Raw genomic sequence first — 23,794 nt, 5'->3', positions numbered from 1 at the left:
CAACGAATTCAGTGAGAAACGTCAGTGAGAAAAGCGGCGGTTGCTGGGAGTGATGAGGGGGGGGGTCATGTGGTTGGGGAAAAAATGTTCATTCCCTAAGAAATCAGCGTTTACTTTCCTCATGTCCCATTCAGCAAATGGGCCACCTCTGCTCATAAAGGGTGAAAAAGCAAAGCTCCATCACAGCTACAGCCCGCATTGTCCTCCTCCCCCATAAACTGTGACCTCTCATCCACTCCAGTCATTTAGAGAAGGGAGATTTAGTGCAGCGCCGAATGCAGCGTGATGGTAAAAAATCGGCACATGATAGGGAGGCAGAGATGGCCTCGGGTCCCCGGTTTAACACATGGAGAAATATTGATGGAAAAACATGTTGATGGACAAAGAGAGGACCGGTGTATGGTGAAATGTCGGCTGTTAATGTATATGGGTGCTTGGAGGTCATTTCGACCAAGAAGCGAGAAGCTTGGTAAGTGGATTGAGAAAGGGAAGTTAGCTTTTTGAGGTGTCGGAGTAACGAAGACACGTGCCCACGCCGGCAGGAGAGCACCGTCTCTGTGCCACTCTGACCTCGGCAGAAAGGGCAACATTCCACGCTCACAAACAGAAATGGATTCCTCTCTCTTCTCCTTTGACCAATAAACAAGTCGTCCTCGCCTCCCGACTTCAAAGCCTGATCAAAATTACTGCGCATGCCGTCACCAAAACAAATAACTGCACAAACACAAATATATTGAGTTTATGCACATAACAAACACCCGAATTCTGCATGCAGCATATTTGCAAAGCAGCGTCATATACATATCAAAGACTCAGATTTGGTATGCAATATAGATTTGGTATGTATGCATAATATGTGATCAATATCTGTAGCTGAATAAAACATGCTGCCGGCTTTGACAGGCCGATTTGAAATGGAGATGCTATGCTAATACAAAAGGCTTCGGTGAGATTGGCCCTGAACCCTCCACATACCAGCAGTTCACATTTAGAGGCTCTCACCTGCACTCTCCATAATGCATGAGCAGCCTGAATATATATCACCCCCTGCTCAGCTCGCTCACACTCACACACCTCTGCATTCACGACCATGCACAGACACACCAGTGCATAATGACATGGACACATATGCACACGATGGCCAATGCATGTGTACTGTAAATGCTGGCACCCACAGCCATGCAGTCTGAACACTAACCATCCTGAAGACGCAGAGAGAGAGAGAGAATCTGATATCATAAATGTAGAAAATAAATAAATAGAGCAAAGAAGAAAAAAAATCCTATTTTGTCTCAGAAAGAAAAGAAAAACAAAACTTTGCCGTAATTTCGAAGTATAGCATTTGCCAAACTTAAATTGTGTATTTTTTTATTTTTCTGAGAGAATCTTTGCAGTGAGACAAACTATAGAACTGCTTTTAAAGGCTTTGATTACTGTAAATCATGAAGGGGCCACATACAGTAAAAAACAAAAAAAAAATAAGATGGCAGAAAACAACACAGTTTTTTGTCTTTGATCAAGCGGTGTGAGACACACAGGCAGAGCTTAATCAAAACACTGGTAAGCCATCCTGAACTTCTAGACTTTCAGCAGCAGGAAACAGGGTCAGGGTTGCTGAACAACTCAGTGTGAACTGGTGTGGAGTCGGTGTGAGCGCCTGCATGTGTGTGTGTGTGTGTGCACTGATGTGTGGGTCTGCTGTTTGTTTCGTGGGCCAATTAACACACACAGACGCAGACAGAAACACACGCGCAGTTTTTGAAAGGTATATTCGGCCGATGCGAGGAATGATGAATGGAAAGTCAGAGAAGTGAGACAGCTGAACAGTGCATGTTACTGCGGGGAACATTACGACTGGGCAGATTATTATGATAGGCCGTAGTAAATATGCATTTACAGGGTAGTATGTCTGCTCTGGAAGACAACTGAATTTACTTAGTGCTTCTGTCTCTCTGCCCCTGCTGGTCTTTAACCTTGGCCTTGGTGCTTCTGCCTATCGCAATAAAGTCACCCCTCCTCCTCCGTGCCTCTCCCTCCCTCTCCCTCTCTTTTCTTCCTCCTCCTCCTCCTCCTCCCTGTCTCCCTCTGTCCCCCCGGCACCACTGTTGTCCACTGTTCCACTCATTCATAGTAAACACTATTGATTTTCAGCAGGGAAAATAAAAAAAAAAAGGCCATGAATTTTAATGCCCCTATCTGTCCCCTTCTCCATCTCTTCCTATCCCCCCCTGCCTCTCCTTTCCCTTCACTCCCCCCCTCCAACACCACCTCCACCTCCTCCACCTCCACCCCTTCTTTCCTGAGGGGAGGATAAAGAGATGGGGATCATGTGTGTATATGTGTGTGTGTGTGTGTCGTATGTGTGAGTGTAAGTTGGTGGTACAGGGAGAGGGGTGGGGGGGTTGCATTTCTCATTTCCCAGCTGTGCCTCTCTCACAAATTGCCCCCTCTCTCTCTCTCTCTCTCTCTCTCTCTCTCTCTCTCCGCAACTCACCCCCTACACCTCTCCTTCTCCCCATTCTCTCCTTCTCTCCTCCTCTGTCCAGCTCCTCATCCCTCTGTAGCTCCTCTTCACACTGGCTCCGACTCTGGGGAGTGGAAGCAAATGATGCTACACACACACACAGACACACATAGACACACACACGGACACACACATACAGCGCCGATCGCCACAAACAGATAGGGCCTGTCCCATTCTGCTCATGCACACGCACTTTAACAATCACATGCACACACACCACAAGTGATACAACTTGCCCGTGGTCAAGGCCACGCACATGCACAGGCAAAATACCTGATTTACACACACACAAACACACAACCAGACGCTGTGAGTGACAGAGGCTATTCACCCACACCAGCATCAAGCATTTACATTTTCCTCCATCTCACTAACTTCCATTTTTTTCTTTCCGATGACTTCAAGCTCGTTGCATTTTATCTACCTTCAAACAAACCCACCCCCCTCTCTCCTTCTTTTCTCTACCTCCATTGCCCGGCCTCTCTCTCGCTCTCTCTCTTAAACTCTGTGTATTGATTTTGCTATAAGCGGTGTCCCGGTTGCGACAGGTTAGCACAGACAGACAAAGGCAGACTTCATCAACCAGCGTTAAACACAGGAGCCACGTCCTCAATAATCACTCCATCACACAAAAGACGACGAGAGACAGAGAGAGAGACGGAGGGAGGAGAGCGCAGAGAGGAGCGAGGAGAGTATTGAAGAGTAGAAGGAGAGAAAAAAGATGCTGGAGAATTTTCAAGGTTGTCTATTTGCTTTTGTTAATTTGTAGGAAACGCAGGGAGACATTTCTCTACCACCGAATACAGACATGAGCAAACTTGCCTTGTGTTTTTAAACTTGTGATTCCCTTTCTTTCTTATTAAAAAATGCAGTTTCTTTGCTGTTCTGAACAAATTCAGTTCACCGCTGTTCTCAGCACATGCATATGAGAGGGATGCTTCATGTTCAGCGCAACACAGGCTCCAAATAGTTATATATTTTTGGTTGGTGCTTAAGGAGGAATTTTCTCCTCACTCTGTTTTAGCAGCGAGTGTATGCAGACTTTGCTCGTCTGAATGTTTGAGCATCTGTGTGTATTAAGCACGTGCACGCATCTGTGTGTGTGTGTGTGTGTGTATGTGTGTGTGTGTGTGTGTGTGTGTGTGTGTGTGTGTGTGTGTGTGTGTGTGCATGCAGACAGTTTTCATCTCCACTTAATCTCCCGCTCCTAATTCAGAGTGTACATTGAGCCGCCTAATAGGATGTGACTGGAGCGCCTGCTGCAGCGCTAGCTAGCTAGCCGCTAATGAGAGGGCCGCCACAGCCGGAGAATCAAAGCGCTTTATCAGCACTCCTAATTACTGTAAACCTTGTTAGCTGGCTGGGTAGCTAACATCTGCTCCTGCTAACAAAGTATATCCAAATATAACACGGCCTGGTGTGTCCACATGAGACTGGAGGACCGCGCTGCTACCACACCCACGGCTTCATTGTTCTGCTCTGTGCTGCTATTGTAATTACAGCAGTGGAGGTTTGCTGCCATTCAGGTTCAACTAAAAGCAGCAGAGGAAAAGTTCAAAACTATTCACACTGTAAGGACAATCAATACATGCTTGATAAATGCATTTCCCTATTCATTGTGGTTAAGCTTGTCTGAAATGTTTAATCCTACACCAGGTCTGATGGTGCTAATGTTGCCCATCTATGAAGCAGCAGGTGTGTGGACAGCAGGTTTCCATGTAACTCTGTCTGTTGGCCCGCTCACCCCCTCTCTATCTCTGATCAAAGCACTTCCTTTCAACCCTTCCCCACCCTCCAAGCACCACCTTCTGCTGCTCCCCTCTTCCTCCTCCACCTTCTTCCCCCGATCATAATTTGACTGATGATTACACTTGTCACTCAAGGCAGCATGTGGCCAATTAGGCAGGGGGTGGGTGATGAGGAGGGGAGGGACGGGGCAGGTTGTGATGGAGGGGGTGGGTGGCAGGAAACTTGGGTTTGAACTTTTCGTTGCGTGCTCCACTCAGGTAGCCTCTGTAACTCTTAGCTGTGGGAGAAACAAATATTTGTTTCTGTTCAATTTTCCTTAAGAGACTGAAGAAACACCCAAGAGCCTCTCTGTCTTTCCCTCTTTCCGTCGCTCTGGCCTTGTCTCACACTCTCTTGGCCACTTCAGCCTCTCTCCATGTTCCAGGGTAATCACAGACTCATTTAAAGTCACTTTTGTACACTACCTCTGACTGGTGGTTAAGAGTGCGACCGCAGACTAGGCTTTTATGGGCCTTAATGTGTCCTGCAGACACTTTGGCAACCAGGCTGCTGCTGCCGAAGATGCAAGGAGAGAGAGGGGTAAAGAGAGGGGAAGAGAGAGAGAGAGGACAGGACATATGAGGCCAATAGCCATGGCGACTTAACCAGGCTGAAAAAAGGGGGAACGAAAGAGGATAAAAGAGGAGGGAGGAAAGGGACATACACGACAAAATGGACAGATCATGGGAGCGTCAAAAGAAAGGGGAGGGAGAGGTCACTTAGTCACTCCCCCACGCCTCCTCCTTCGTCCCCTTTACAAGCAGACAAAGGGACAGAGGGGTGCAGCCCTTGTACAGAAAAAGGAGGGGTCTACGCCTCCCTCCGTCACCCCCCCACCCCTCTACAAACAACCCCCGGAATATGGTGGGTATGGACACATGGAGGTAGTTTGAAATCAGTTTGTTGACTTGTTAACTCTGGAGTATTTTTAATGTCATGGCACTTTGCATTTACAAGCGAAGAGGAAAAAGCGACTGCACCAGGGAATGAGAGGGAGAAGAGGTGGTGGGGTACAACAGATTAATTTCAGAACAGAGTGCTCCTGCCGAGAGACGGATAGAGAGCAGGAAGGATAGAGGGGATAAAGAAAAGGGAAAATGCTGAGGAGAGAAAGAGAGGAGGGAGATTAAACATTCAGCATTCAGTGCTCTCAAAGCGCTAAACTGCTTTTGGGGAGTCTCCTTATCGTGCGTTTGTGCGTGTATGTGTGTGTGTGTGTGTGTGTGTGTGTGTGTGTGTGTGTGTGTGTGTGTGTGTGTGTGTGTGTGTGTGTTGTGTGTGTGTGTGTGTGTGCTTGCGTGTGCTTGCGTGTGCTTGCGTGTGTGTGTGCGCTCCAGAGGGTGCATTTGCGACGTGACATTGTTTATAGCAGACATGTTCGCTGCCTCTGCCTCAAAACCCAATCAACGAGCACTCTCATCCACCCTCACTCTGAAGGACAGCAGTAGAACCCTAAAGGTTAATAGGACCCCTTCATTACCATAAATCTTATCAGCTAAATGAAATGGAGAGAAGGACCCCGGATTTAGTCATCTGCTCTGCTGGGCTAAGGGGAGACACCCAATCAAACCCCGGGATTTTATTGGTCTTTTTTATTATCTAAATGTACTGGCACATGAGCGAGGTGGCAGAGGTGACAGCCTGCGGCAATCAACAACAAAAAAAAGACAGGGGCTGGCGAAAAACACGATGTTGGAGTTTTTATGACACCACAGTCATTTCGGCAGATAAAACCTCCAGACCTTTTGCTGTGAAGAAATGCATCAAGCTTTGTGCGTCTGATCGGGGGGATGACGGGAACATGCCACTGAGCCTTTTGCACAAATCCTGGCCGTAGAAAAGTCACTGTAGATAATCAAGTGGTCAATATGGCCAGCAGGAGTTCAAAAAGCTTGTTTTTGACTGCCTAGGCTGATGTGGGTGATTGGCAGCGTGTGGTGAAGCCAACACTGATCACAGCCAGGCCACCACGCACACACGCACACAACTCAGAGTGTAACTATGTAGAGGTCAAGGATGCTTGAGTTTTCTGTATATACATCATCATCATGTTATTGAAGGAGAGAGAGAGGGAGAGGCAAGTAGAAACACAGAGAGTGGTATAAATCAATGGCCAGGAAGGAGTCAGGTGGTGTGTATGTGTTTATTCCTGCTGATATGTTGATTAACTGCCAGCCGCGCGCACGCACGCACGCACACGAACACGCACACGAACACACACACACACACACACACACGCACACACACACGCACACACACACGCACACACACAGCATTTCTCCCTCTCTGTGCGGGTTCTCCAGGTGATTGGTCTGATTAAGTGGCCCGCTCACTCGGCCTCTGATGAGGACTAATGCTGGGCTGTATTTCACCGGACACAGTGACCGACTGTGCAAATGTTTTTTTCTCGAGTGCGAGTCTGTAAATGTACATGTGCCAATCCAGTGACAGAGTGTGGATGGAGAACACACTCAAGAATAATATATGGCCTACAGACAAATGTGTTTGCATGATTTTCTTGGTGTATCCTGCTTAAGTGTCTTTGTTGGAGTATGCATATAGTGTTTTGTGTAAAGGTCATTGTTTGGCAAGACAGCGTGCATGTGAGTGTGTGTATAGGGGTTATTAATACGCTAATGGCTGATTAGGATGTACTCTGTGTGTGTGTGTGTGTGTGTGTGTCCTGGTCTGTCCTGTTCCCTGGGAGAAACTCAATACCACTCACTGCTGCTAATGAGCTGTGGGACCTCATCAGCATTAATACTACATTAGTCTCAGCCAACACACACACATCAGTGCACACACACACATCTATATATAAATGTATATACGTGCACGCACACACACATCCACAAACTATATAAATACAACCTAATGGCGCATATACGCACCTGTGCAAATCCATAAAAAGGTAAAGAGTTAATAGGATTAAAAGGAATTTTCAAACCGTGCTGCAGCACAAATGCAGCATGTTATCATTACACACTTACAGACTGGATTTGTTTGGTTTAATCCAAAGCCATGTAACAGGCTTGATTCCCAAGTGTTGTCACCTGAAGCACATAAATACAAAACCGGCTTTTCTTATATGTGCACAATTATATAATAATAATTATTACAACTTTACTTGTAAAGCACTTTTCAAAACAAGTAACAAAGTGCTTTTCAACAAACAATGTAGAAATTCACAAGCAATCAGAGAAAAATTCTAATAATAATAAAGATACAGATAATAAAAGTCATGTGATAAAAGCTTTTCTTATAGAGAGGTGTCTTTAAAAGTATTATATGTTGCAGGATGATTAGAGAAACCATTTTCTTTATTTCAGGTTTTGATAGTTTGTAGATCTTATTACATAAATGCGTTAATTAAACAACAGACGTCAGTGCTGAGGTTTCTTGTCTCGTCCCGATGTCAAAGTGTGTCGGGGGCATGTATGAGAGCCTAATATACGTAAATAGACGGGCCGATGGCAAATTAGCTCCTGAAGCATTCTGCCATCAGTCTGCTGCGATCAGAACGCTGTGGCTGGCTCATATACTGCAATCTAATTCTACTAACACTGGGAGAGGAGAGGAGGGAGAGAGAATTGTATTGTGACAGAGATCAGGAGGGAGTGGGAGGGAAAGGGGAAAGAAGAGGAGAGAGAGGGCTACAGAGAAGGAGAGAGGTAGCTTAATGCAATAAAGCATGTAGTATTGACATCTTTCTCGTGTCTATTGATTCCCCATTATGTTGCTAACAAACCCAGGTTGACATTTTGTCATTTGCAATCATGTTAACACTGCGACTTGCACGCTCCCCTCCACAGGCCGATCTATACCTACGCACACTAGTTTGCACGTGTGCTCATGCTTGTGCACACACACACACACACACACACACACACACACACCCTCTTTCGTTCCCGTTCTCACACAGAGCAAACGGGTAAGCACATGCATGGTCTCACATCATATAAGAACCGAAGACATTTGCCAGCACCATTTACACATGTAGGAATGTCTGGAGAAGTAGCCAGGGATCACAGACACCGAACTCCAGACGTGAGGCTTAATGGACTAACACCGAGCATTTTATTGTAATACACTGCGTGAAATGAAAGCATCAGATTGGCCCTTCATGATCAGGAAATGTGATGAGGAGCACAAATACCCATAACTGTCCTGTTAAATGTTACTCCGACTGAATGCAGACACAGAAATAATGCACATTATGAGTGTGACGGTGTGTGTGAGTGTTTCTGTGTGTGTGTGTGTGTGAAAGAGAGAGAGTTACAGTATACGGTCCGAGATGGGGGTTAATGGTGTGTGACAGAAGGTGCATAGCTGAGATGAACTGAATCTAGGTGTGCAAGAGTGTGCATGAGTGTGTGTGTGTGTGTGTGCGTGTGTGTGTGCATGTGTGTTTGTGTGTGTGTGAGAAGGAGGCGGATAAAGAAATAAAGAAAGACAGAGAAAGAGAGAGAGAGATAGTTTCCTTGATGTCCCATCATATCACATCAGAAAAAGCCCTGCACTGTGTAGAAAACCTGCGGTTTCTCCTCTATGTTCCATTAAACTTTCATACACCAGTTAATGCTGATGGCTTCACTAACCACTTCACCTCACGCACACGCACACACACACACACACACACACACACACACACACACACACTTCACAAAGCAGTGGCCATGACCTGCACCATCACAGACACAATGCTATTAAAAATAGAACAAAACCTGGATCAGTTATAGAGCAGTCTGCTATCTGGGTGGAAAATGGTCAAACATGCTCGTTTTATGCTATATGATGGTGCGTCTGTTTCATCACAATGTGTGTGTGTGAGTGTGTGTCTGAGTGTGTGTGTGTGTGAGCCCCCACAGGGATTGTGCATGAGTGCTCGAGGCCTGTTGTAACATGAAAGAGAAGGAAAACACAGGGGGCAGAGAAGGGTCAGGTGGGGCTGAGTCAAACACTCCTGCTGTGACCTCTGACCCCTCGCAGAGCTCCAACCCAAAAGGAGTCAAGGAGCCGCCACCAGTCAAAGAGACAAGTTAACTGAGAGCTCCAGTCAAGAGCACTACAAAGTCTCCCTCCCAAAACAAAAACCTGTGTGTGTGTGCAGGTATTAAACCGTCCTCCGTGAACCACCACTCAGATTAGAGCTCAAGGGCACATCTCCGGAACAAGACATCAGGTAACTGAAGACATCTCTGCAGTGTGTGTCCACTCTGTCTCAACAGTTCTGTGAGGAAGACCTTCATCGTCATGTCGTCCCTTGTAGTTTCCCTGTGTGCACAATCCTTTTAGAAATTTGTTCATTCAGTCCCCGCACCCTTTGAGCGTCCAACCCCCTGAGTTTGAAAAGGACAGCACCTTGTACCGCGTTATCGAAATGGAATAAAATCAGCATAGCATTGTGAATCACTGTTATCCCGCCATCTAAGGAGCCCAGCAGCCTGTGTACACAGCCCATCAGTTTGCAGCTTATTCAGATGCTGGCCTTGGCCCGGGACACTGCAACATAATGGCTCATCCGTGGTTTACCCTCACCTCTCAAGCTCAAACTAGGTTTTCCTCTCCCTCCTCGTTTTTCACTCTGTCATCTACTCTTACTTTCACCCGCTTCTCTCTCTCTCCCGCTCTCTCTTTCCACATTTTTTTTAATCTCATTCTGACATTCGCCATTTTTCAACGTGCGGGGCGCGAAAACTCCCCCTCCCCTGTCCCCGCTCCTTGGCATCGTCCCCCTCCTACCCTCCAATCCCTCTCCCCTCACTTCTGTGTGTATATCTCCAGAGATATGGTGGGTAACAGGTCCCTCTCATCCCTCTGCTCTCCTTTTCTCCCCCCTCTCTATCACCTCATCCCTTCACCGTCACATGCTGTGCACTGTTGACTGAGTATGTGGAGTAAGGGTGATGTCTGGCATCTCTGAAATCAAATGGGCTTGAACTGATCTGGAAATGAGAGAGGGGAGCCTGTGCACCAAGGGGGGAGGCCTGGCCCTTTAAGAGTCCATCCACCGGATAAGGTGCACACCAGCCACATTTAGGCACCATTACGCACAGAGTTACGCAAGTTACGGTATGCATGTGCAATTGTGAGTCATTTTTGAATACATTGGAAACAAAAGGCCATTGACCCCCTGTGATATTTACCATCACTTCCCAACACTGTGCTGTCAGTCAGAGCACACAGGACAGATTAAAGACGCAGAGCATCCTTCCTTCAATCTCCAAACATTTCGTGCATGGTGGGGGGAAACGGCCGAGCAGCTGTTGCACGTCTGAGGAACAGTGGAAGCTGCTCCGAGCTGGATACTCTCTCACAACGACAATCTGTGACACGCTGAAGCCGGCCCGGCTGCTCCCACCATGCGTCCTCTTATTCCGCTCCAGCGCAGATGAAACGCAGACGGCGCCCCAGTCCCAGCCAGCACCCTCCCCCCGCCCTGACTCCACCATCCCTCCGCTTTCAACCGTGCAGCAGCCGAGCTCCAACGGGACAGGAGGGACCGAGTCTCTGGAAATCTGTTGACAAAGATGCGAGAGTCTTGTCCCCCCCCATGCACGAACCAACATGCGGGTCAGAGCAGGTGTCACCACAGATGTTATGTAGTGATCAAAAAGTGGAGTCACAAACAAAATCACGCAGAATGAAATAAAATAAAACGAGAGAATAACGGTGTTTTCTTCCTCTTCCACTCGAGCATTCGTACTCCTCCGTGCACCTTCTCTCTCCTTCTCTCTCCCTCTCTCCCTGCTTCCACCGGCCCAGGAATCGATCTCCACAGGATCGATAAGTTGGCATGAATATTCCCTGCCTGCCGAGAGTCTAGTTGGGGAGAGACGGAGGCTGAGGCTCAGGCGCAGGCAGTGGAGGAGAGGGGAAGGATGAGGACGGAGGCTCGGAGAGAACGATACCCGGAGAAGAGAGCACTACAGGCGGCGTGGGAAATGATGAGACACGCGGGGTGGAACACGGCGGCGCACAGAATGGACAGCGAATTTGGACATTTTACGCAGATAATTTTCAATCAGTCTGGACACGCCGGCGCTCCCGGGAAAGCTTCTTTTTTATTTCATCAAGCGCCCGCAAGTGTCAAGGACTGAGCCTTCACACGGAGCTGGAGGAGTGTGTGAGAGTGTGCGCGTGTAAGTGGGTGTGTGTGTGTGTGTGTGTGTGTACCAACATCTCTCCAGTGCATCGGCACCGAGCGCAGGCAGGGCGGGTCTGCATGGCTGACCGACATGGAGGAGGTGTAGTAGCAGGGAGAAGAGAGATGGGGCAGAAAATCAACAAAAAAAAAAAGATGTCTTACCGGAGTTGGAGCGCAGAGCCAGAGGGGACTTGAGACGCCAGGCGTTGAGGTCAGGGGCAGTTCTCTGAAACACGAACGGCACCGGCAAGGGGACAAACATGATCTTCCTCCGGCGTCTTGTTTTGGTGCGAGTAACGTGTCAGAAGCACCGTGACGAGCTCGGTCCTCTTCTGGAGCTTCTGCAGCTTCGTCCGGTCCTCTGGTAGTACACGGCAGCTTCGGGGGGATATTTGGCGTGGAGAGCTCGCAACGTTCGCCGTGTGGTGTGTACACATGTAGCCCGGCTGCCCACTTTTATTTACAGGCGTGGAGGTGGACTGGTGGCCGGCGTTAGATTTGGTGTCAATGTGCATAGAACATACATGTGGTGGTCGGATGGTCCCTATATTGAGCGCAGCAGCGGTTTTACAGTCCAGACTCAACACACAGACGGACAGAGAGGAGAGCACCGCTCACTTCTGCAGGGGGAAAAGTTGTGTTACAATTCGAGGCGTGTTGTAGTCGCTTTATAATAAAAGGCTGCGAGTCGTTCGTGCACCTGCGTCTGTAAAACGTTCTCCTTGAGTAAACATAGAGGCCCCGGGGCTTATTTCTCTCCTCGCTCCTCTAGTCTCTCCTATAGGTGAGAAGAAGGCATGAGAACAGTCGCTGTTGGAGCATCACCGGCTCGTGTAGCTTTGGTATTCGCTTTGCAAAATCTAAAAAAAACACCAACAATTCATGATGCCACGTAGAAAATTAGTGTAAGAAAGAAAGGCCAGCGGAGTTATAAAGTCTCTTCTGCACTATTGTTATTATTATTATTATTATTTGGTTTGATCTATTGTATTTGGTCTCTTAGCTGCACGCGCTCCCCTCTCCTCCTTTTGCATGAAGGCTACATGTAGGACATCTCATCGGCTCGCGCACAGCAGCGCGTCGCGTCTCGTGCGCGTCGAGCACCGCTTCATTTAAAAACAAATAAACAACAAAATAGATGAGGAAGTGATTGGGATCGAGGCAACACACTCTCTCTCTCTAGCCCTCTCTCTCACACACACACACGCACACGCACACGCACACACACACACACACACACACACACACAAACACAACGCGCGCGCCTGGCCCTGACGCTCCTCCTCCCTCGCTCTCTGTCACAAGGCAGTAATTAAAACGCAATCAATCGATATACAAATAAATAAATAAATAAACAAACACAGCGAATAAATAAATTATTTAAAAAACAACAACAACAACAACAACAAAAACAGCAAAAACACAAAGCGACGGGAACCAGAAGGCTGCGCGTAAAATCCGGTTAGATGCGCGTCGCGGTTATATCTATTTTTTCTTATAGCGGAACACTTGCCTATCTCCGTCCGTCCGTCTGTGTGTCTGTCTGTGTCTGTCTGTGTGTCCCCCCGGTTTCTAACGTGGCAACCCCCCAAATAGCTCACTCGACCTGGCTCCCTCCAGGATTGTAGCGATCTGGCCGCAACATTGAAGCGAGAGAAGGACCCGCTACTACTCACACATCACCACCCCACCCCCGCACCTCCCTCTCCATCCCTCCCTCCTTCCCTCCCTCCTTCCTCCCACCTCACCTCACCCACCCCCATCTCCCTCGTTTTCACTACCGCTGCAAAAGGTATCCTGTATTGATTTCAGGATTTGTCCCCCCTCTTAATAATACCGGCTATAATGATGCCAATGGTGATCAGTGCATTACTGCCTGGGCCTGCCTGCTTGGGAAGGGATTTATACCCGATAAGAGAATCCATGGATAGCTCGGTGCTTAAGGCTAATACCTACCAGGATACCCAGCATGCACACAATTAAGTTATCTCATCACTGCTACTTTTAATCAGCCCTCCCGAGCGGGACGAGGGTGCATCATTAGGTTATTCAGATGGAGGAAGACATGAGCGACCACTACTGTTCCTACAGCATGAGAGAGATAGATATGGGGGGTCACATAAGCTAAAGATGCATTTAGGTGAATTTATTTCCAGCCTGTGTGAACTAAGTGATAAAAATGCACCATATATGCATGACTAACTATTCTGCTCGCACTTGAAGTGAGTGGATACAAATGCACTTCAGAGATAAAACTAAAAGAGTCTGTATATAGGTGTCAGGGGATGAGCTCCTCCATCATCACCCTGCTCTCCTCCTTCCCTCCTCCTGGCTCTGGTTCTCTCCATCCAGACCAGCCTCCCCCAGCCCCGCATGCCTCTCCTCGCCTTCCGCCCTCTACAACCCCAGCAACGACATGTTACATGCTGTCAATTACAGGCCAGCATCAGTCAACGCTGGCCGCTTACACACCAGATTATTGTCGATATAGATTTTTAAATTGAAAAATCTATACCTTAAACATCGCAGTCAATACGGGCAAATCAATAGGAATGAGTGAGCTCCTGCTCCTGTAGGGCCTGGGAGGCCCTTCCCGCAGGACTGTTTATATCTGCTCAGTTAATGCTGCGGGTGATTAAGCCTGTTTTAATGGAAACCGTACATAAAATAATTGATTTTCCCATCATCACCAGACTTGTCATTCTCCCAGTCATCAACAGACAACCACACTCTTAACTGTGTCTGCTGCACACTAAACTGGCATATTCTTAATTATGAAAAATGTGTCATCCCCTGTAGTAGACAACCAAGTTTTATTGTCCTTCTCCCTCCGCTTCACGTATGACAGATGACATCGGCAGGTCCACTGAGGGAGAGGAGGGGATATAGGGAGCAAGGAGAGGGAAGAGAGGAAGACAAGAAAGAAGGAAAGGGGAGATAGGTGAGGAGGGGGAGTAAGGAGAGGATGGGAGAGAAACTGATAGAAAGGAGTAAGGAGGGGAGGCAGTGGAGAGAGATAGCGAGGGGAAAGGGGTGAGGTAAGAAGGAGAGAGGAGAAATAAGAAGGGAGGGGAGAAGTGACTAGTTGTCCTTCAAAGACCCCCTTCTCTCCACAGAGGGAGGCATGCGCGCCCCCTTTCCCTCCTCCCTACACTCCTTCCAGACAAAAGCAATTATTTCTTGTAGAATGTAGTGTGGTTGTGCGCGTCTGTGGAAGAGAGGGATGGAGGGAGGGTGTGTGAGATTGAAGGAGGGGAAAATAAGATGGTGTTGGAGGGGTAGAGGAGGATGGGGAGGTGAGGAGGAGGCGGAGGAGGGATGCTAACACCTAAAGCATCCAACCCTTCATCCTCCACACGCTCTTCAGGCCAAACTCGCCTTGCACGACCACGTAAACAACAGGAACATGCGCCTTCACGCAGATTTCAGACGTATTCGCAAACACAGAGACGATGCTCGGCTCTCATTAACCTACTGCAGGTGTTAGAGCTAAAAAAAAGAAACTTTTAAGGTAGAAAGAAAGTTTGGGGCATGTGCTGAATTTAGATTTTCACCCAATTAAACATATTTTCCCTCATCATCCCCTTCAAAGGTGTGCACTGTTTCACAAATACACAAATACATGGAATACAAAGGCAGTGATACCTGCCGATGACATCTACACCCTTTATGTTGTTTGTGTCCCTCTATCCATCTGTGACTCACTACCTAAATTCAGCAGATAGCCCCCTTCACCGTGTTTCTTTCTTGGTGCCTATAGGGCCCCCGCAGCGAGTCGGTCTCTGCAGTTTCACTCCCCAAGGAGTTTGAGAAACCCACGAGTCCAAAAGAGAGAGAGGGGGAGAGGGAGAGAGAGAGGGGGAAAAGAGGGAGAGAGAGGGAGAGATCTCCTTAGGGGCCGCTCCAGCCAATAACCCCTGCTGGACCGCTCTCATTGGGGGCCCATACGGCCCTGATTGTCCACCTCCCTCCCTATCAAGCCTCCCAATCCATACAGAGATATATAGCTTGTTCCATTGTTTTCTGGGCTGTATCTTCCCCCTGCTGTATTGAAAAATGCTCTTCCAAAATTGTCTCTCTCTCTCTGTCTTTGCCTCTATTTTTTCAGATAGAGAAATACTGTAATGGATGCAATATTGGACACTGGATAGTAACAGTAAAGTTCAGGGATGAAGGATGATTATTATATATTAGATGTACAATATAGTGTAAATAATTTGAATCATCACAGAAATTATTAGTCTATTTCTATGGTGTTCTTGCTCAATCTTTATTTTATCACTTGTGTCACAATGTTTTATTTATTGAAATTAATACATTAATATAATTTTAACTAATCTTAATGTATTTCTCTTTCTACACTGTCTATGCTGCTTTTTTTTTTACTATTTATTACTACTTTTACAACAAATTTTAATGAGATCACAATTCTCATTATTGATCTTCTGCTAAATTTTGAAACATTTTCAAAGTGTGAATAAAAATATTTAAGGATTTTTTTCAAAATGTCAAATCTTTTTTAAGTACTTTTCCATTTTCTAATAAAAAATCCTACACGTATGTATATTAGCTGGTCATTTATCCCCCTGACCCCCCCCCCCCACCGCTCTTTCACTGCAAATAACACAATGAAATGTAACCAAATAAAAAAGTTAATAAAATCTTTCTTTGCTTTTTCTGAATCTATAGTTGGAATATAGGAACAATGATTAACAACACAACTGTTATTGAAGAATGGTCAGACAATCAGAAAATGTTTCCTGAGAAAAGACACATCCACTGAATGGTTTAGTTTATAGTTATTCAAATTAGACACATTTTTAAATGCATGTTTCCCTTGATAAAATGTAGAGTGAGTGGTTTTGGTGACATGGTTTTATTTACTATAGATATTACAAATATATTCATAGGAGGCAATTTGTTCAATTCTTCAGCACAGCATGTTTTCCATGTCATGTGCTGTGGGTCAGGATGTGGCATGAAATATTTATCCAATCAGAAAGAGCCAGAAGTATCCTTAGGCTATACATTAGTCATAACATGGGCCATGCATTAGTCATTTAGTTTATTGCACTCTTGGTAATTGCCTGTTATTCATTCTGAATGATTGATTTGACCGCTTGAAAACACAATGTCTGAATATTTAACAAAATTATTTTTATTGTAACAGATGCAGAAAACACAACCACAAGCTCCAACTACCTATCAGAGAGCATGAGTGTGTGTGTGTATGCTTGTGTGAGAGTGTGTGTGTGTGTGTGTGTGTGTGTGTGTGTGTGTGTGTGTGGGTGGGTGTGTTGTGTCTGTCCATGTGTTTGTGGAAAGTGTTTTTGTCTGTGTGAGTGTGTGTGTGTGTGTGTGTGTGTGTGTGTGTGTGTGTGTGTGTGTGTGTGTGTGTGTGTGTGTGTGTGTGTGTGTGTGTGTGCTCATACACCTTTCCTATATGTGTTTTGTGTGTGTGCGTTATGTGTATACGCCTCTCTGTGTTTTGTGTGAGTGTCTTCATACACCTTTCTTATATTTGTTTTGTGTGTGTGTGTGTGTGTGGCTGTGTGCGTGCGCGCGCGTGCGCGTGCGTGAGGCCCAGCTCATCTACGGGTGTTCACATCCATGTCATGGTCGTAGTTAAATGGTGATGTCATGTTGACAAACGAGGGGGTTGAATTAAATTCTCACTCATAAATAACGGCGTCGGTCGGGAATCAATAGCAGCCAACAGTGGCGTTACTGGCTCTGTCAGCGGCCTAACAAGGCCCCATTAGAATGGACAACTCTCTCTCACTGTCGCCTGGTCCCATCTCGACCCAGCAGCAGGAAGCGCCAACGTACACTTCTCATATCCTCTCTGAACACACACACCAGTAACACACAGCGAAATGCAATATTCACATAAAGACATGCTCTGACATGATGTATAGATTTGTCAAGATAATATGGATATGATGCATGGGCTTTTATGAGGTTTGTTTGTTGGTGTCTTTTTTAGTGTGTGTGTGTGTGTGTGTGTGTGTGTGTGTGTGTGTGTGTGTGTGTGTGTGTGTGTGTCTGTCTGTCTGTCTGTCTGTCTGTCTGTCTGTGTCTGTGTCTGTCTGTGGGGAGTGGGTGAGAACTGTTAGTGCGCTGTGGTTAGTGCCAATGTGTGAGAAGGTGCAAGTTTTTGCAGGCTTTGGATCTCAACCAGAGTTCAGATTCAACAAAGATTCAATCAATCCAAGAAGACACACAAACAGGCAAAAGAAATGATGATGCTGTGTGTTTGTGTGTGTGTGTGTGTGTGTGTGTGTGTGTGTGTGTGTGTGTGTGTGTGTGTGTGTGTATATAGATGTCAATGCCAATCCACAGCTGCACAAAAAAGTCCCACATGCACAGCAAGAGTGATAAAACTTAAATTCAGATACTCACTCACACACGGATACACACACTGAGACAGAAACTACAATAAGACAGACACACACATCGATGCACACACTGTGACTGTACAACACTATCTCCATCCTTTTTTCTCCCTGCATCCCTCCACCGTCCTTCCTCCCGTTCCTTTAGCGAACAAGCAGCTGATCCAGCTAAAGCCCGAGTTCTTTCTGTATTCCTTGTCTTTTTTATTAGTTTTTTATTAACTTTGCCTCCCTCCCTCCCTCTCTCTGTCAGCCCTCTCAATAATCAATGCTGATATATTGCCAATATCCATCTCAGTCCCTCGTGCCATCTTTCACTGAGGCTGTGTTATTGGGGGAGATTGGCCCAATAATAATGATATTTATTATAGATATTTATTATCTGGGTTTGTGGCAGTGAGGACGCACCCTGCTAAAGACCCACAAGCCGGCAAACGCTCTGCACAGACACATAAATGCTTACACACACACAGATACACACATACACAAGGACACACACATACACACAGTCTCTCTGGGGCTCTTTAATTTACACTGGTAATATCAGGCGATTATTCCCCATACAGATAGCGCAGGGTTATCAGCAGCGTTAGCACACAGTGGCCATAACCGTCTATGTATTCACTCAACATTATAGAGTCCACTGCACCTGTGTGTGTGTGTTTGTGTGTGTGTGTGTGTGGTGTCGAAGGTTCACCGATGGCGGCCTACCAGCGCTGAGCAGTGTTTAGAAGCCAAGGGAGGGGTCAAGATTCAAACCGTGCTTGGTCAGGGGAGGGGATGCAGGAGAGAGGGGACTGGACAATCTGGCCTCTCGCCCTCCACACCCCTCCCTCCCCTCTCTCCTCCACACACACACACACACACACACACACACACACACTCTCCAACCCCCCCAGGCCTCATCTACACCCCCTCCATCCCTCCAGTAGCCAGGGCCCCAGACGGTAATCCACCCCAGTGCTCCTCATCCTTTCATGTATTGATTTCCTCTCCTGCGCCACGGTTACATGTCGCACCCACGTCATTGGGTCCCGGCTGCTTCTGCTGCTACCACCCCCTCCCCTGTCCACCTCACCCGTCCACCTCCCCCCTTATAACCCCACCACCACCATCACCTCCACCACACACACACACACACACCCCATCTTCAACAACAACAACAACTAAAAGAGGAGCGCGGAGGGGGGGGGGCTTGTACACCCAAGCCATCCAGGGGAGAGAAGGACAGAGAGGGGAGAAAAAAGAGTGAGATGGGGAATGAAGGGAGGAAAAAGAGGGCAGATAAAACACTGCAGTATTTCAGCAAAGCAACCAGCATTTTACAGGGGCAGAAACAAACAGGAGAGGATGGAGAGAGAAATAACAGGAGAAAAAAATCTGCCCCTGGGGGTTGCAGAGGATATTGTGGAAATTATCAGAGTGCGACACACGCTGGAAGTCCATGGCGAGAGATTTATTTCGAATTTGTCTTTGACAGTGAAATTCATCACTGAGCGGGTCTGGATCTGCTCTAATTTCATAGACACCTTTGGATGGACACAAGGAGGCACGGCTCCATTTTTGTGGGACAAAAAATGTTTAATTAATTAAATTGCAAATTATTGGTAGATCAACCTTTTAGTCTTTGGTGAAGAAAATAATATGCTGTATTTTATTATGTTCTAAAAAATGTTTTTGTCATTTTCTGAGAAAATAAGCCAAAAATAATCCAGAACTGGAATCTTTCAAGTAAAATAAGTTGTTTGAAGATGTCACCTTGATGTCACCCAAATTTTGATTAATCAGGGAAATAATCAACATAATAATCTATGCACTTCGAATGCACTATTCATTCATTATTCACAACAAAGTATTCTTAAAATATTAAGGATGCAGTCTGCTCAAGTACAAATTACCCAATTAGAAATTGTATATGTAAAAACACCACTTATTTTAAATACATTTTTGGGGACAAAAGTTTTAAATAAGAAATCGAGATAGATTTGTGTGATCAATATGTGCTCAAAAGTGTATCTCAGTGTGTCTGTGGTCCCAGAGTGAACGGATGAACTATACATATAATGCAGGCTGGGAGTACGACAGGTCAAGGTTATGTTACGAGTGTGTGTCTGTCTCTGTGAGTGTGTGTGAGGCGTCAGTGTCCTCAAGGACACAAGTGTGTGTGTGTGTGTGTGTGTGTGTGTGTGTGTATCTTGATCATACGTGTGCATGTGCATCAAACTAGCATGTGTGAAGCGAGCGTGCATGTGAGAGGGTGCACATGCGCAAGAGTGTGTGCAGTAAGGTCATCCCTATCACCAGAGCAAACACAGGCCCCATCACTTCAAAGCAAACAGCAGCTCAGCCCAGCGTATGCATTTTCAACACTTTATCACTTATTGTCCAGCAAACACACACGTCGCCATGAAATAATATGTTATTTTACATTTTCTGCAAATACAAACTCCCGGCTAAAATATGTAAACATTAAAACCTGAACTGCAAAACAGTCTCCTCTGTCAGTGCCATCACCATCATCATCATCATCATCATCATCACCCTGCAATCATCCTAATAATGCTGCTTTAAAGAGCACTCACTTAAAAAAAAAACATACAATGAATGTCACTGCAGTGCAGCATTACATCATCTCAGTGGTGACATAAAGATATTGAAGTTTTTCTCTCTCTGTGTCTGACAATAGTTGCTTTCCCTTGCTTGCCATTTGAAAGCACTTATCTTAAGTGGATCTAAGTAGAGTAAATTGTAATTGCAACACAGTAATGCTACATACGGTCCATAATGTGTGTTGGGCAAGACACTCAGCTGCACTGTGAACAGCAAAGCAGCAAATGACGTTAGAAAAGGTTAGCACAATTTGGTCAAGTACGGAGGCTGTAATGAGAAAATGTTGTCGACTGAATGTCTGAATTTAAGCCTCAACACTTAAGCCAAGTAAAGGTCAAACACACGCAGATACATAAAAACATGTACGTGCCATGCGCACGGACTTGAAGAGGATGTAGCTTAGCGCTGATGTACTTTATCTCACATGGCACGGAGACACGCACGCGCATACTTGGATACAGCCAATTAGGTCCACCACCTTCAGAGAAACACCAGTGGGCATGTAAGAGTCGGAGTCCGGAGGGCCTCTAAAGCCTAACACAGTCATAAGCCAGAAATAACACACACACGTCTCCGGTAGGCTCTGCAGACCATGTTAAACACAGAGTCAAAGACAAAACACTCCATTCCATCTCTGACATTTCCAATATCTGTCTATCCCTCATAAACCTCTGTACATCCATGAAGTGACTCATTCTTCACAGATGAACGTGTTCCACCTGGGTGGTCAGCCGGCCGGCAACCCGCTGCCAGCACCTCCTCACACTTGTTCTAATTAATAAATCATTCATCCTCTTTACATTTTACAGCTTTTAGTCCCAGGATACAGTCGGACACGTTGAAGATTAAAAGGCTCAAATCATGACAATATATTATAGATTTGGTGTATAACTTTAAAAGAGCTTTAATTTGAATCTATCTGTGCTTTTTGTTGTTTTATCGTCTCTCTGCATTTATTTACCAGCACGTTGTTGAAGCTCTTTCAGTCAACCTCCCCTTGCAGCTCATAACTCCTGCTCCTTACCCCCCCGCCTCACCCCCTGCTCTTCCTCTTCTCTCCCTCTGTTAATTCACTACACTGTCACCAGTCAGTGTATTTACCTAACACCAATCTTTCTCCTCTCCCCTCTTCCGATCCTCCTCTCCTCTCGGTCCCTTTTCTCCACCGCTGCCCCAGCGAACGGTGAGACTGTGTGAGTGAGTGTGCAGGAGATTTAGAGCGGGGATCAATAAGAAATTTAAAAATCAATTCACTTAGCGCCAGGAAATCAATGGGCCTAATCGGGATGCCAATCGGCCCAGTCAAAACAATTAAGAGGGAAGAAAAATGTTTAACAACCTCCCCTCTCTTGCTTACATAGACACAGGGGAGAGAGGAGAGCGAGTGACGGAGGCCTAAAGTGGAATATCAGAGGCAGACGGAGAGGGACGAGATGGAGTGATATATCGGAAGGAAAGGCTCAGGAGAAAAAGCTCAAAGCTTAGACCCAAGGAGAGAGGGATTGGAGGGAGGGGCAGAGAAAGGCAGGGAGCCGGGGACAGGACTGGAGATAAAGAACAGTAAAAAGGAAGCGTATGATGCAGTGGGGGTGACAGTTGTGAAGGACAACAGAGGAGAACAGGAAAAGTTGAAGGATTTTGGAACGCACGAAACAGCCGCGGTTCTCATCCATTGTTGTGCGCATATTCTGGCATTTGTTCCAGGATGAAGACGTGACACATAACAGAGGGTTACAAATAAGGTTACGGTTTGTGATCAGAAACACAAAAAAGCAATACCCTCCCTCTGGAAGTGGTGCAATTTGGTTCATCAAAAACATCCAAACCAGCTGCTCCCTACGGCCAGAGACAGTACAGTGTAGCACTCATCCTCGCCAGACAGCCAATCAACTGACAGCCAGAATCACAAACAGCCAACACTTCCAAATCAGCGACATGAAAAAAAAGGAAAGAGGACTTTTGGCTCCGAGTCGTGGCGTCCAATCATACCAAATGTTTGTCAGCCCAGACGCCCAATGAGGAGGCTGCAGCTGACTGCAGGAATGGCAGAATGGGTTGGTGGGTGGCGGGGGGTCTAATTTGGGGTCAATCAATAGATCTCTCCTCTCTCTATCTTCTGCCTGCTCACCACGCTAAAATCAATGGGAAAGCCAATAGTTCCCTGCCCCAGTGTGGATTAGTGAACACACAACTAATCAGCCAGTCACTGAAACTGACATCTCAGCTATTAACCTATTGATACGGGAGACACGTGTTGAACACACACAGTCTCACACACACACACACCAATACAAACATCTGTGCTGCTGTAATGATGAGGAACATTCCTGAAGATCTGCGCACACAGACGTGGCGCAGAGCTTGAAATGAGGTGGTGTTTAAACAGCAGAATCATTCACTGTTAATCTTATAGTACATCTCATGATAATTATAAACATTTTAAATAAAAAAATTAATATTTATAGCATAAATATATTTGTGTTTTCTTTGTCTATGCATGTCTTGCCTGGCGGTGTAAGTAAGAAACACGTTCCAAGCTGCAGCAGCAGCAGCAGCAGCAGCAGCAGTAAGGTGTTTCACAATTAGACCGATGACTTCGACAATGTCCTCTGATTCGGTTGCAGCCGGCAGCCATTTAGATTTTTTTTTCATCCTCTCTTTCCTCCAGTCGGACATCGCATCACGTGCAAAATCTTTTCTGGTGGGATCTCTGGCTTTGAGGGTCAAAGGGTGGGACTCCAAATGACTCGGTGTGGACACCAGCTTCTCTCTAATTCAGGTTTCCGCCACCGGCCAGCCAGCACCAGCCTCCATTAAGAAAAGAGCGAGTGCGTGTTAGAGAGCACGGGGAAAGTGTGTTCGCTTGTAACATGGAGGCACACTGCTGCTTCAGACTGATGTAGAAATTGGACATATAAAAAAAGCTTTTTTGGGGGAAATAACTGGTTGCAAGAATGGTGCGATAATGAACAGCAGACGGATGCTAACATTTCAGGATTTCTCGAGTTACCTGTTCCTATAATGCACACATCTGATTAGAGAGGCATTTCACAGAGAGGCTGATAAGTGATTTAAAATACGCCTGTCAAAAATCACATTAAAGACAATAAATTGCAGAGTTTTTTGGTGCCAAAACACCTCACTCCTCAGGAAGATAAAATAATATGTACCTGGCTCTTAAGAGGAGCACTACACAAGGATCATTTTTCAAAAATAACAGCCTGACTAGCTTTCATCCCTTACTTTTGAAAGCACTCTTGTTTTCTGAGATTGCCTCTCCTTCCTCTGTTCTTCCTCCCCTCCCTCTCGCCTCCCCTCTCCTCTCTGTCA

General features: G+C 46.2%; 1 protein-coding gene across 3 annotated transcripts in view; it reads right to left on the bottom strand.

The window, feature by feature from the left end:
- The window catches only part of pou2f2a (POU class 2 homeobox 2a), a 40,556-nt gene extending 27,737 nt beyond the window's left edge, over positions 1-12,819 (bottom strand). For all 3 annotated transcript variants that reach the window (XM_035162617.2, XM_035162619.2, XM_035162620.2), the window contains exon 1: positions 11,622-12,819. In XM_035162617.2, the coding sequence (XP_035018508.1) occupies positions 11,622-11,721 (100 nt within the window). In that variant the 5' untranslated portion in view covers positions 11,722-12,819. The remainder of the gene's footprint in view (positions 1-11,621) is intronic.
- Between the last annotated feature and the right edge of the window lie 10,975 nt (positions 12,820-23,794).

Source organism: Hippoglossus stenolepis, chromosome 8, assembly GCF_022539355.2.
Source record: "Hippoglossus stenolepis isolate QCI-W04-F060 chromosome 8, HSTE1.2, whole genome shotgun sequence".
Lineage (NCBI taxonomy): Eukaryota > Metazoa > Chordata > Actinopteri > Pleuronectiformes > Pleuronectidae > Hippoglossus > Hippoglossus stenolepis.
Note: the sequence above shows the minus strand (reverse complement) of the source record. Positions and strands in the feature narration are given on the sequence as shown.